This window comes from Drosophila grimshawi, unplaced genomic scaffold (assembly GCF_018153295.1).
Source record: "Drosophila grimshawi isolate 15287-2541.00 unplaced genomic scaffold, ASM1815329v1 contig_47, whole genome shotgun sequence".
Lineage (NCBI taxonomy): Eukaryota > Metazoa > Arthropoda > Insecta > Diptera > Drosophilidae > Drosophila > Drosophila grimshawi.
The window spans coordinates 56,952-70,876 of NW_025063273.1; the positions used below are offsets into that span (position 1 = coordinate 56,952).

A 13,925-nucleotide genomic window follows, 5' to 3' on the forward strand; every position below is an offset into this window, starting at 1 on the left:
ACTTTAATGACACGATCCTGTCTCTCACACTGCTGGGAAACCAGCGAGTTGTTGTGGAGAGACAACTGAGAAGACAGGATCCCGCTCAATGTCATCGCTGTCAACTATTTGGACACACAAAAAATTACTGCCGCCGCCCTTTTATCTGCATGAAGTGTGCGGGAGCGCATCCTTCCACGGCCTGCAGTGCGACGAGGATCGCCAATCCTAAGTGCGCCAATTGCGGAGGCAGCCATGTGTCCTGCTACAAAGGTTGCCCCAAATATAAAGAGGCTCGGGCAAAGCTTCTTATCAACAAACTGCGCTCGGAGCTGCCCACCTCCTCATCTGGGAGCGGCGGGCGCAGTGGCGCTAACACACGCTCTGGTCAGCAGCAGCAGCAGCAGCAGCAGCAGCAGCAGCAGCAGCAGCAGCAGCAGCATCAGCAGCAGCAGCATCAGCAGCAGCAGCAGCAGCAGCAGCAGCATCAGCAGCAGCAAAAACGGCAGCACCAACAGCAGCAGCAGCAGCAGCGTCAACATCAGCAGCAGCAGCAGCAGCAGTTAAAACAACAGCAGCAGCAAAAACAGCAGCAGCAGCTAAAACAGCAACAACAGCAGCAGCAGCTAAAACAGCAGCAGCAGCAGCAGCAGCAGCAGCTAAAACAACAACAACAGCAGGATCAGCAGCAAACTTCGCCACGGCCTCAATGTGGCCCGGTGGATAATGCACCACGGCTACTTGCAGTTGAGGCAGGTCTAAATAGACTGCTGTTAATGGAACGCAAGGTAGATGCCCTTGTTAATCTGGTGCAAGCCTTTCTGTCCACTAAAGGGAATGACCTTAGTTCGCTCATACAAGGACATAAAGCTAATTAAAATAAAAATACAGACACCTCAAATTAATACAGCACAACAAGCTATCACAATTTCTACAATTTTTATTACAATATAAACTTCATTATAAATTATAAAATCACAATATAAAAATTACATACTATAAACTACATAATACAACTATAAAACTACAACATAATTATAAAGAATATAAATATAATTATAACATATTAAAATATTAAAATACTAAAACATTAAAATAATATCCAGCGCGATTTCTGCCGCCTGCCGTTAACACTGCGAACTCTCGCCAATATTTGTTGAGGTGTCTGCCTATTACCTTGCAGTGGCTTCGCTGCTGCCTCCCAACGCTAAAACAAAATTAAATAAATTAAACAAACACGATACTATGCTACATGGGGACAATTAATGCCTCACTACTTACCGACGACTCCTGTATGATGCGGCGCTGCGGACTGCTCCAGATGCACTCCTGCTATTTTTGGATTTCTGGTGCTCCGTCCCTGCATCGTGATACGTTCGTCTGGTACTCCTGCTATTAAAACAAAATGCATGTTATTAGCTTTTGTTTATCTACAAAACACAAACTGCACTTACCTGTTCATCCATGGCTGACTCCTGATGCGGCTCTTCACGTCGAGGGAGGCTCTTCTTTGTGTCCTTCTCTGATGTTGGCCTGCTGTCCGGGGGAGCCTGTAAAGATTAAGCGTATCAAGTTATTACTTTTTATCATTTTGTACTTTAATTCATTAATTTAATGTTCACTATTCGCAAACATCGTTTGTAAACATCGGCTGGCGTTGCCAGATGGCTGATTTAATCAGCTGTTTTTCTGGCTGCGGCTGGCGCCAACCTTTGTCACAGTGGCTAATTGTACTGTAAAAAATGTTATTTTTAAAATTATTTTATATTTACTTTTTTTTTGTAAATATTTTTTTTCATAAATTCTTTTCATATTTGTCTAGTACGTAATGTAAGAACAAATAAAGAAAGGCTTTGCAGGCAACTTTTAGTTGTCTGTGAGCCCTTATTGTGCGAGCATCGCGAGCACCACACTGAAAAAAAAAAAACCACACTGAAAAAAAAAAAACCACACTGAAAAAAAAAAAAAAAAAAAAAAACCACACTGAAAAAAAAAGTGTAAAAAGTTTAAAAAGTTACAACAACATTTTAGCAACAATTTGCCAAAGTTAAAATGTTTAAACAATAAATATATGCCAAGCAACCAAGCGGCAGCATCATTAATAATAAATAGTTAAAACGGCGCATATAACATCACGCCATTTGTTTTTTCGGCGCAGACAACTCGCTATTAATTAAACAATTAAATCAGTGTTAATCGTTTTCTGTCCTCGTTTTGTGTTTCATTTATACGTGTTAGTGTTCGTCGGCTTTATTGCGGTAAAGCCTTATTTGTGAACTTTGATACGCATGTGCAATGAACTCTTTTCACCAATCGTGCCTGTAGTGTGTATGTGCTGCATACACGCATACTAGAGTGCAACGGTTCTGAACTTGGATAGCATCCACAACGATGGCCAATCAAAACAACTCTAAAGAGAGCGCCATTCCACCGGCACTCGCGCAAGCGCAATTCACTCTCTCGGATCTGCGAGCTCTCTTCTCAGCAGACTCATCACACGATGAGCAAGCAGTGCTGCTTCGCTCTTCGGCAAACTCACCATTTGATGAGCGAGCCGCGTCTGTGCAGTCATCGCTGAGAGCTAATTTCAACTCGCAATCTGTGGAGAGACTTGCAGCCAATGCAGCTACCACCGTTGTGCCCGCCAGCTCGGACACCGACGTCGATATTATGTTTGCTACAACAACTATAAATGCATCAACGTATGAGTCGACACAGCTCAACTTCTCCGAAATGCTGACCGATTTTTGTGGGAAAACGGACAGCACGCTGGAGCCTACTACTACAGCCCAGATGCTACAACAAGCTGCAGAAAAGTCGCTGACTGTCTGCCCTACTCCACGCACTGTAAGTGAACAACCCAAAGCTACTTATGCACAACAGCTGTTGTCCACTACAAGTGCGTGCTCTCCCAGCACAACAATTGTGCCAAAAACAGCTATTTCACAGGCCGCTAAGCGAAAGACAAAGCCGCCAGTTATTGGAGCAAAAATCAAATGCCCTGCACAGCGGGCTTTTGGCTCTTTAAGCTCCAACCGGCTAAAACGCAGATTCGCTGGATTGCCGAGGAAACCTTCTGCCGGTGCTAATCTTTACAGGCGGAGTGTTCCTTCTGAATCTTCTGAATCTGAATCCTTAGTAAGCTGCCCAAATTCCAGCGTGAAAATTGTGCAGCCGAAAGCTATTACCGACCGTGAGCAGAATGTTGTGGTTGAATCCCATATGAAGAGCAACCAGGCGACCTGCTCTGAGGTTAAAATTCCTGCTATTTTTGTGCATGACGTTATTGAAATCCAGCCATTGCTGGATAAAGTTAACAACATTCCGGGCATTGGCAAGTTCACTACCAAATGCTCTAAATTCAATGGAGTCAAATTCATTTGCGAGGATTTGAACACATACCGTGCCCTGTTGAGCGCATTAAAAAATGATGACACTGATCTACATACCCATCAGCTTCGCAGCGACCGTGGGTATAGGGTCGTCATTCGCCAGCTACATCACTCGACACCGACCGAGTGGATAAACAACACATTACGCAGCCTCGGCTTTGGTGTCAGGAATGTCAACGTTATTAAGCACAATAGGACTCTCCAGCCTATGAACATCTTCGCTGTGGAGCTTCAGCCTACTATTGACAACTTTAATGACACGATCCTGTCTCTCACACTGCTGGGAAACCAGCGAGTTGTTGTGGAGAGACAACTGAGAAGACAGGATCCCGCTCAATGTCATCGCTGTCAACTATTTGGACACACTAAAAATTACTGCCGCCGCCCTTTTATCTGCATGAAGTGTGCGGGAGCGCATCCTTCCACGGCCTGCAGTGCGACGAGGATCGCCAATCCTAAGTGCGCCAATTGCGGAGGCAGCCATGTGTCCTGCTACAAAGGTTGCCCCAAATATAAAGAGGCTCGGGCAAAGCTTCTTATCAACAAACTGCGCTCGGAGCTGCCCACCTCCTCATCTGGGAGCGGCGGGCGCAGTGGCGCTAACACACGCTCTGGTCAGCAGCAGCAGCAGCATCAGCAGCATCAGCAGCAGCAGCATCAGCAGCAGCAGCATCAGCAGCAGCAGCATCAGCAGCAGCAGCATCAGCAGCAGCAAAAACGGCAGCACCAACAGCAGCAGCAGCAGCAGCGTCAACATCAGCAGCAGCAGCAGCAGTTAAAACAACAGCAGCAGCAAAAACAGCAGCAGCAGCTAAAACAGCAACAACAGCAGCAGCAGCTAAAACAGCAGCAGCAGCAGCAGCAGCAGCAGCAGCAGCAGCAGCAGCTAAAACAACAACAACAGCAGGATCAGCAGCAAACTTCGCCACGGCCTCAATGTGGCCCGGTGGATAATGCACCACGGCTACTTGCAGTTGAGGCAGGTCTAAATAGACTGCTGTTAATGGAACGCAAGGTAGATGCCCTTGTTAACCTGGTGCAAGCCTTTCTGTCCACTAAAGGGAGTGACCTTAGTTCGCTCATACAAGGACATAAAGCTAATTAAATAAAAAATACAGACACCTCAAATTAATACAGCACAACAAGCTATCACAATTTCTACAATTTTTATTACAATATAAACTTCATTATAAATTATAAAATCACAATATAAAAATTACATACTATAAACTACATAATACAACTATAAAACTACAACATAATTATAAAGAATATAAATATAATTATAACATATTAAAATATTAAAATACTAAAACATTAAAATAATATCCAGCGCGATTTCTGCCGCCTGCCGTTAACACTGCGAACTCTCGCCAATATTTGTTGAGGTGTCTGCATATTACTTGCAGTGGCTTCGCTGCTGCCTCCCAACGCTAAAACAAAATTAAATAAATTAAACAAACACGCTACTATGCTATATGGGGACAATTAATGCCCCACTACTTACCGACGACTCCTGTATGATGCGGCGCTGCGGACTGCTCCAGATGCACTCCTGCTATTTTTGGATTTCTGGTGCTCCGTCCCTGCATCGTGATACGTTCGTCTGGTACTCCTGCTATTAAAACAAAATGCATGTTATTAGCTTTTGTTTATCTACAAAACACAAACTGCACTTACCTGTTCATCCATGGCTGACTCCTGATGCGGCTCTTCACGTCGAGGGAGGCTCTTCTTTGTGTCCTTCTCTGATGTTGGCCTGCTTGTCCGGGGGAGCCTGTAAAGATTAAGCGTATCAAGTTATTACTTTTTATCATTTTGTACTTTAATTCATTAATTTAATGTTCACTATTCGCAAACATCGTTTGTAAACATCGGCTGGCGTTGCCAGATGGCTGATTTAATCAGCTGTTTTTCTGGCTGCGGCTGGCGCCAACCTTTGTCACAGTGGCTAATTGTACTGTAAAAAATGTTATTTTTAAAATTATTTTATATTTACTTTTTTTTTGTAAAATTTTTTTTCATAAATTCTATTCATATTTGTCTAGTACGTAATGTAAGAACAAATAAAGAAAGGCTTTGCAGGCAACTTTTAGTTGTCTGTGAGCCCTTATTGTGCGAGCATCGCGAGCACCACACTGAAAAATGCAGGCAACTTGTAGTTGTCTAGCCTTATTGTGCGAGCATCAAGAGCACCACACTGAAAAAAAAAACAAAAAAAAAAAAAACCACACTGAAAAAAAAAACCACACTGAAAAAAAAAAAAAGTTAAAAAACTGAAAAAAGTGTAAAAAGTTTAAAAAGTTACAACAACATTTTAGCAACAATTTGCCAAAGTTAAAATGTTTAAACAATAAACATATGCCAAGCAACCAAGCGGCAGCATCATTAATAATAAATAGTTAAAACGGCGCATATAACATCACGCCATTTGTTTTTTCGGCGCAGACAACTCGCTATTAATTAAACAATTAAATCAGTGTTAATCGTTTTCTGTCCTCGTTTTGTGTTTCATTTATACGTGTTAGTGTTCGTCGGCTTTATTGCGGTAAAGCCTTATTTGTGAACTTTGATACGCATGTGCAATGAACTCTTTTCACCAATCGTGCCTGTAGTGTGTATGTGCTGCATACACGCATACTAGAGTGCAACGGTTCTGAACTTGGATAGCATCCACAACGATGGCCAATCAAAACAACTCTAAAGAGAGCGCCATTCCACCGGCACTCGCGCAAGCGCAATTCACTCTCTCGGATCTGCGAGCTCTCTTCTCAGCAGACTCATCACACGATGAGCAAGCAGTGCTGCTTCGCTCTTCGGCAAACTCACCATTTGATGAGCGAGCCGCGTCTGTGCAGTCATCGCTGAGAGCTAATTTCAACTCGCAATCTGTGGAGAGACTTGCAGCCAATGCAGCTACCACCGTTGTGCCCGCCAGCTCGGACACCGACGTCGATATTATGTTTGCTACAACAACTATAAATGCATCAACGTATGAGTCGACACAGCTCAACTTCTCCGAAATGCTGACCGATTTTTGTGGGAAAACGGACAGCACGCTGGAGCCTACTACTACAGCCCAGATGCTACAACAAGCTGCAGAAAAGTCGCTGACTGTCTGCCCTACTCCACGCACTGTAAGTGAACAACCCAAAGCTACTTATGCACAACAGCTGTTGTCCACTACAAGTGCGTGCTCTCCCAGCACAACAATTGTGCCAAAAACAGCTATTTCACAGGCCGCTAAGCGAAAGACAAAGCCGCCAGTTATTGGAGCAAAAATCAAATGCCCTGCACAGCGGGCTTTTGGCTCTTTAAGCTCCAACCGGCTAAAACGCAGATTCGCTGGATTGCCGAGGAAACCTTCTGCCGGTGCTAATCTTTACAGGCGGAGTGTTCCTTCTGAATCTTCTGAATCTGAATCCTTAGTAAGCTGCCCAAATTCCAGCGTGAAAATTGTGCAGCCGAAAGCTATTACCGACCGTGAGCAGAATGTTGTGGTTGAATCCCATATGAAGAGCAACCAGGCGACCTGCTCTGAGGTTAAAATTCCTGCTATTTTTGTGCACGACGTTATTGAAATCCAGCCATTGCTGGATAAAGCTAACAGCATTCCGGGCATCGGCAAGTTCACTACCAAATGCTCTAACCCCAATGGAGTGAAATTCATTTGCGAGGATTTGAACACATACCGTGCCCTGTTGAGCGCATTAAAAAATGATGACACTGATCTACATACCCATCAGCTTCGCAGCGACCGTGGGTATAGGGTCGTCATTCGTCAGCTACATCACTCGACACCGACCGAGTGGATTAACAACAAATTACGCAGCCTCGGCTTTGGTGTCAGGAATGTCAACGTTATTAAGCACAATAGGACTCTCCAGCCTATGAACATCTTCGCTGTGGAGCTTCAGCCTACTATTGACAACTTTAATGACACGATCCTGTCTCTCACACTGCTGGGAAACCAGCGAGTTGTTGTGGAGAGACAACTGAGAAGACAGGATCCCGCTCAATGTCATCGCTGTCAACTATTTGGACACACTAAAAATTACTGCCGCCGCCCTTTTATCTGCATGAAGTGTGCGGGAGCGCATCCTTCCACGGCCTGCAGTGCGACGAGGATCGCCAATCCTAAGTGCGCCAATTGCGGAGGCAGCCATGTGTCCTGCTACAAAGGTTGCCCCAAATATAAAGAGGCTCGGGCAAAGCTTCTTATCAACAAACTGCGCTCGGAGCTACCCACCTCCTCATCTGGGAGCGGCGGGCGCAGTGGTGCTAACACACGCTCTGGCCAGCAGCAGCAGCAGCAGCAGCAGCAGCAGCGGCAGCGGCAGCATCAGCTGCAGCAAAAACAGCAGCACCAACAGCAGCAGCAGCAGCAGCGTCAACATCAGCAGCAGCAGCAGCAGCAGTTAAAACAGCATCAGCAGCAGCTAAAACAGCAGCAGCAACAGCAGCAGCAGCTAAAACTGCAGCAGCAACAGCAGCATCAGCAGCAGCTAAAACAGCAGCAGCAACAGCAGCAGCAGCAGCAGCATCAGCAGCAGCAGCAGCAGCATCAGCAGCTAATACAACAACAACAGCAGGATCAGCAGCAAACTTCGCCACGGCTTCAATGTGGACCGGTGGATAATGTACCACGGCTGCTAGCAGTTGAGGCAAGCCTAAATAAACTGCTGTTAATGGAACGCAAGGTAGATGCCCTTGTTAACCTGGTGCAAGCCTTTCTGTCCACTAAAGGGAGTGACCTTAGTTCGCTCATACAAGGACATAAAGCTAATTAAATAAAAATACAGACACCTCAAATTAATACAGCACAACAAGCTATCACAATTTCTACAATTTTATTACAATATAAACTTCATTATAAATTATAAAATCACAATATAAAAATTACATACTATAAACTACATAATACAACTATAAAACTACAACATAATTATAAAGAATATAAATATAATTATAACATATTAAAATATTAAAATACTAAAACATTAAAATAATATCCAGCGCGATTTCTGCCGCCTGCCGTTAACACTGCGAACTCTCGCTAATATTTATTGAGGTGTCTGCCTATTACCTGCAGTGGCTTCGCTGCTGCCTCCCAACGCTAAAACAAAATTAAATAAATTAAACAAACACGTTACTATGCTGTATGGGGACAATCAATGCCTCACTACTTACCGACGACTCCTGTATGGAACGGCGCTGCGGACTGCTCCAGCTACACTCCTGCGATTTTGGATTTCTGGTGCTCCGTCCCTGCATCGTGCTGCGTTCGTCTGGTACTCCTGCTATAAAAACAAAATGCTTGTTATGGGCTTTTTTGTTCAACTACAAAACACAAACTACACTTACCTGTTCATCCATGGCTGACTCCTGATGCGGCTCTTCACGTCGAGGGAGGCTCTCCTTTGTGTCCTTCTTTGTTGTTGGCCTGTTGTCCGGGGGAGCCTGTAAAGATTAAGCGTATCAAGTTATTACTTTTTATCATTTTGTACTTTAATTCATTAATTTAATGTTCACTATTCGCAAACATCGTTTGTAAACATCGGCTGGCGTTGCCAGATGGCTGATTTAATCAGCTGTTTTTCTGGCTGCGGCTGGCGCCAATCTTTGTCACAGTGGCTAATTGTACTGTAAAAAATGTTATTTTTAAAATTATTTTATATTTACTTTTTTTTTGTAAAATTTTTTTTCATAAATTCTATTCATATTTGTCTAGTACGTAATGTAAGAACAAATAAAGAAAGGCTTTGCAGGCAACTTTTAGTTGTCTGTGAGCCCTTATTGTGCGAGCATCGCGAGCACCACACTAAAAAAAAAAAAAACTTTTTTTTTGTAAAATTTTTTTTCATAAATTCTTTTCATATTTGTCTAGTACGTAATGTAAGAACAAATAAAGAAAGGCTTTGCAGGCAACTTTTAGTTGTCTGTGAGCCCTTATTGTGCGAGCATCGCGAGCACCACACTGAAAAAAAAAACCACACTGAAAAAAACCACACGTGAGAAAAAAAAAAAAAAAAAAAAAAAAAAAAACCACACTGAAAAAACCACACTGAAAAAAACTAAAAAAAAAAGTTAAAAAACTGAAAAAAGTGTAAAAAGTTTAAAAAGTTACAACAACATTTTAGCAACAATTTGCCAAAGTTAAAATGTTTAAACAATAAACATATGCCAAGCAACCAAGCGGCAGCATCATTAATAATAAATAGTTAAAACGGCGCATATAACATCACGCCATTTGTTTTTTCGGCGCAGACAACTCGCTATTAATTAAACAATTAAATCAGTGTTAATCGTTTTCTGTCCTCGTTTTGTGTTTCATTTATACGTGTTAGTGTTCGTCGGCTTTATTGCGGTAAAGCCTTATTTGTGAACTTTGATACGCATGTGCAATGAACTCTTTTCACCAATCGTGCCTGTAGTGTGTATGTGCTGCATACACGCATACTAGAGTGCAACGGTTCTGAACTTGGATAGCATCCACAACGATGGCCAATCAAAACAACTCTAAAGAGAGCGCCATTCCACCGGCACTCGCGCAAGCGCAATTCACTCTCTCGGATCTGCGAGCTCTCTTCTCAGCAGACTCATCACACGATGAGCAAGCAGTGCTGCTTCGCTCTTCGGCAAACTCACCATTTGATGAGCGAGCCGCGTCTGTGCAGTCATCGCTGAGAGCTAATTTCAACTCGCAATCTGTGGAGAGACTTGCAGCCAATGCAGCTACCACCGTTGTGCCCGCCAGCTCGGACACCGACGTCGATATTATGTTTGCTACAACAACTATAAATGCATCAACGTATGAGTCGACACAGCTCAACTTCTCCGAAATGCTGACCGATTTTTGTGGGAAAACGGACAGCACGCTGGAGCCTACTACTACAGCCCAGATGCTACAACAAGCTGCAGAAAAGTCGCTGACTGTCTGCCCTACTCCACGCACTGTAAGTGAACAACCCAAAGCTACTTATGCACAACAGCTGTTGTCCACTACAAGTGCGTGCTCTCCCAGCACAACAATTGTGCCAAAAACAGCTATTTCACAGGCCGCTAAGCGAAAAACAAAGCCGCCAGTTATTGGAGCAAAAATCAAATGCCCTGCACAGCGGGCTTTTGGCTCTTTAAGCTCCAACCGGCTAAAACGCAGATTCGCTGGATTGCTGAGGAAACCTTCTGCCGGTGTTAATCTTTACAGGCGGAGTGTTCCTTCTGAATCTTCTGAATCTGAATCCTTAGTAAGCTGCCCAAATTCCAGCGTGAAAATTGTGCAGCCGAAAGCTATTACCGACCGTGAGCAGAATGTTGTGGTTGAATCCCATATGAAGAGCAACCAGGCGACCTGCTCTGAGGTTAAAATTCCTGCTATTTTTGTGCATGACGTTATTGAAATCCAGCCATTGCTGGATAAAGTTAACAACATTCCGGGCATCGGCAAGTTCACTACCAAATGCTCTAAATTCAATGGAGTCAAATTCATTTGTGAGGATTTGAACACATACCGTGCCCTGTTGAGCGCATTAAAAAATGATGACACTGATCTACATACCCATCAGCTTCGCAGCGACCGTGGGTATAGGGTCGTCATTCGCCAGCTACATCACTCGACACCGACCGAGTGGATAAACAACACATTACGCAGCCTCGGCTTTGGTGTCAGGAATGTCAACGTTATTAAGCACAATAGGACTCTCCAGCCTATGAACATCTTCGCCGTGGAGCTTCAGCCTACTATTGACAACTTTAATGACACGATCCTGTCTCTCACACTGCTGGGAAACCAGCGAGTTGTTGTGGAGAGACAACTGAGAAGACAGGATCCCGCTCAATGTCATCGCTGTCAACTATTTGGACACACAAAAAATTACTGCCGCCGCCCTTTTATCTGCATGAAGTGTGCGGGAGCGCATCCTTCCACGGCCTGCAGCGCGACGAGGATCGCCAATCCTAAGTGCGCCAATTGCGGAGGCAGCCATGTGTCCTGCTACAAAGGTTGCCCTAAATATAAGGAGGCTCGGGCAAAGCTTCTCTACAACAAACTGCGCTCGGAGCTGCCCAGCTCCTCATCTGGGAGCGGCGGGCTCTGGTCAGCAGCAGCAGCAGCAGCAGCAGCGTCAGCATCAGCAGCAGCAAAAACGGCAGCACCAACAGCAGCAGCGTCAACATCAGCAGCAGCAGCAGCAGCAGTTAAAACAGCAGCAGCATCAGCAGCAGCAAAAACAGCAGCAGCAACAGCAGCAGCAGCTAAAACAGCAGCAGCAGCAGCAGCATCAGCAGCAGCAAAAACAGCAGCAGCAACAGCAGCAGCAGCAGCAGCATCAGCAGCAGCAGCAGCAGCAGCTAAAACAACAACAACAGCAGGACCAGCAGCAAACTTCGCCACGGCTTCAATGTGGACCGGTGGATAATGCACCACGGCCACTAGCAGTTGAGGCAAGCCTAAATAGACTGCTGTTAATGGAACGTAAGGTTGATGCCCTTGTTAATCTGGTGCACGCCCTTGTGTCCACTAATGGGAATGACCTCAGTTCCCTCATACAAGGACATAAAGCTAATTAAAATAAAAATACAGACACCTCAAACATTAATTCAGCACAACAAGCTATCACAATTTCTACAATTTTATTACAATATAAACTTCATTATAAATTATTAAATCACAATATAAAAATTACATATTATAAACTACATAATACAACTATAAAACTACAACATAATTATAAAGAATATAAATATAATTATAACATATTAAAATATTTAAATACTAAATTATTAAAATAATATCCAGCGCGACTTCTGCCGCCTGCCGTTAACACAGCGCACTCCTGCTAAAGTTGATTGAGGTGTCTGCCTATTACCTGCAGTGGCTTTGCTGCTGCCTCCCAACGCTAAAACAAAATTAAATAAATTAAACAAACACGTTACTATGATGTATGGGGACAATTAATGCCTCACTACTTACCGACGACTCCTGTATGATGCGGCGCTGCGGACTGCTCCAGATGCACTCCTGCTATTTTTGGATCTCTGGTGCTCCGTCCCTGCATCGTGATACGTTCGTCTGGTACTCCTGCTATTAAAACAAAATGCTTGTTATTAGCTTTTGTTTATCTACAAAACACAAACTGCACTTACCTGTTCATCCATGGCTGACTCCTGATGCGGCTCTTCACGTCGAGGGAGGCTCTCCTTTGTATCCTTCTTTGATGTTGCCTTGTCCGGGGGAGCCTGCAAAGATTAAGCGTATCATAGTTAATACTTTTATCATTATATATTCTATTTTAATAACTTAAATGTTTCGCTAATTGCAAACATCGTTTGTAAACATCGGCTGGCGTTGCCAGATGGCTTATTTAAACAGCTGTTTTTCTGGCTGCGGCCGGCGCCAACCTTTGTCACAGTGGCTAATTGTACTGTAAAAAATGTTATTTTTCAAAATTATTTTATATTTACTTTTTTTTTGTAAAATTTTTTTTTCATAAATTCTTTTCATATTTGTCTAGTACGTAATGTAAGAACAAATAAAGAAAGGCTTTGCAGGCAACTTTTAGTTGTCTGTGAGCCCTTATTGTGCGAGCATCGCGAGCACCACACTGAAAAAACAGCGGGCTTTTGGCTCTTTAAGCTCCAACCGGCTAAAACGCAGATTCGCTGGATTGCCGAGGAAACCTTCTGCCGGTGCTAATCTTTACAGGCGGAGTGTTCCTTCTGAATCTTCTGAATCTGAATCCTTAGTAAGCTGCCCAAATTCCAGCGTGAAAATTGTGCAGCCGAAAGCTATTACCGACCGTGAGCAGAATGTTGTGGTTGAATCCCATATGAAGAGCAACCAGGCGACCTGCTCTGAGGTTAAAATTCCTGCTATTTTTGTGCATGACGTTATTGAAATCCAGCCATTGCTGGATAAAGTTAACAACATTCCGGGCATTGGCAAGTTCACTACCAAATGCTCTAAATTCAATGGAGTCAAATTCATTTGCGAGGATTTGAACACATACCGTGCCCTGTTGAGCGCATTAAAAAATGATGACACTGATCTACATACCCATCAGCTTCGCAGCGACCGTGGGTATAGGGTCGTCATTCGCCAGCTACATCACTCGACACCGACCGAGTGGATTAACAACAAATTACGCAGCCTCGGCTTTGGTGTCAGGAATGTCAACGTTATTAAGCACAATAGGACTCTCCAGCCTATGAACATCTTCGCTGTGGAGCTTCAGCCTACTATTGACAACTTTAATGACACGATCCTGTCTCTCACACTGCTGGGAAACCAGCGAGTTGTTGTGGAGAGACAACTGAGAAGACAGGATCCCGCTCAATGTCATCGCTGTCAACTATTTGGACACACTAAAAATTACTGCCGCCGCCCTTTTATCTGCATGAAGTGTGCGGGAGCGCATCCTTCCACGGCCTGCAGTGCGACGAGGATCGCCAATCCTAAGTGCGCCAATTGCGGAGGCAGCCATGTGTCCTGCTACAAAGGTTGCCCCAAATATAAAGAGGCTCGGGCAAAGCTTCTTATCAACAAACTGCGCTCGG

The 13,925-nt window shown here is 44.0% G+C and overlaps 1 protein-coding gene and 2 long non-coding RNA genes across 7 annotated transcripts in view; all 3 read right to left on the reverse strand.

Annotated features, from left to right (window-relative positions):
• LOC116806334 overlaps positions 1-9,043 on the reverse strand; it is a 32,710-nt gene extending 23,667 nt beyond the window's left edge. Inside the window, exons 1-2 of one of the 4 annotated variants that reach the window (XM_043215721.1) lie at positions 8,736-8,910; positions 8,562-8,671 (exon numbers count right to left, since the gene is read on the reverse strand). In XM_043215721.1, coding sequence (XP_043071656.1) covers positions 8,562-8,645 — 84 coding nt within the window. In that variant the 5' untranslated portion in view covers positions 8,646-8,671; positions 8,736-8,910. Of the gene's footprint in view, positions 1-5,370; positions 5,431-8,561; positions 8,672-8,735 lie in introns of those variants that run through there. The other 3 variants (XM_043215730.1, XM_043215727.1, XM_043215723.1) reach the window with 3 other exon arrangements.
• On the reverse strand, positions 1,156-3,443 carry LOC122322635. Of its 2 annotated transcripts, XR_006246735.1 has the most exons (4): positions 3,429-3,443; positions 1,434-1,529; positions 1,261-1,371; positions 1,156-1,186 (listed from the first exon to the last, which is right to left on the reverse strand). It is a non-coding gene; the product is annotated as an uncharacterized LOC122322635 (long non-coding RNA). The 2 variants fall into 2 exon arrangements; XR_006246734.1 differs by lacking the exon at positions 3,429-3,443 and having other exon boundaries at positions 1,434-1,606.
• On the reverse strand, positions 4,697-5,130 carry LOC122322636. The gene is made up of 3 exons (XR_006246736.1): positions 5,052-5,130; positions 4,879-4,989; positions 4,697-4,804 (listed from the first exon to the last, which is right to left on the reverse strand). It is a non-coding gene; the product is annotated as an uncharacterized LOC122322636 (long non-coding RNA).
• Positions 9,044-13,925: the final 4,882 nt, after the last annotated feature.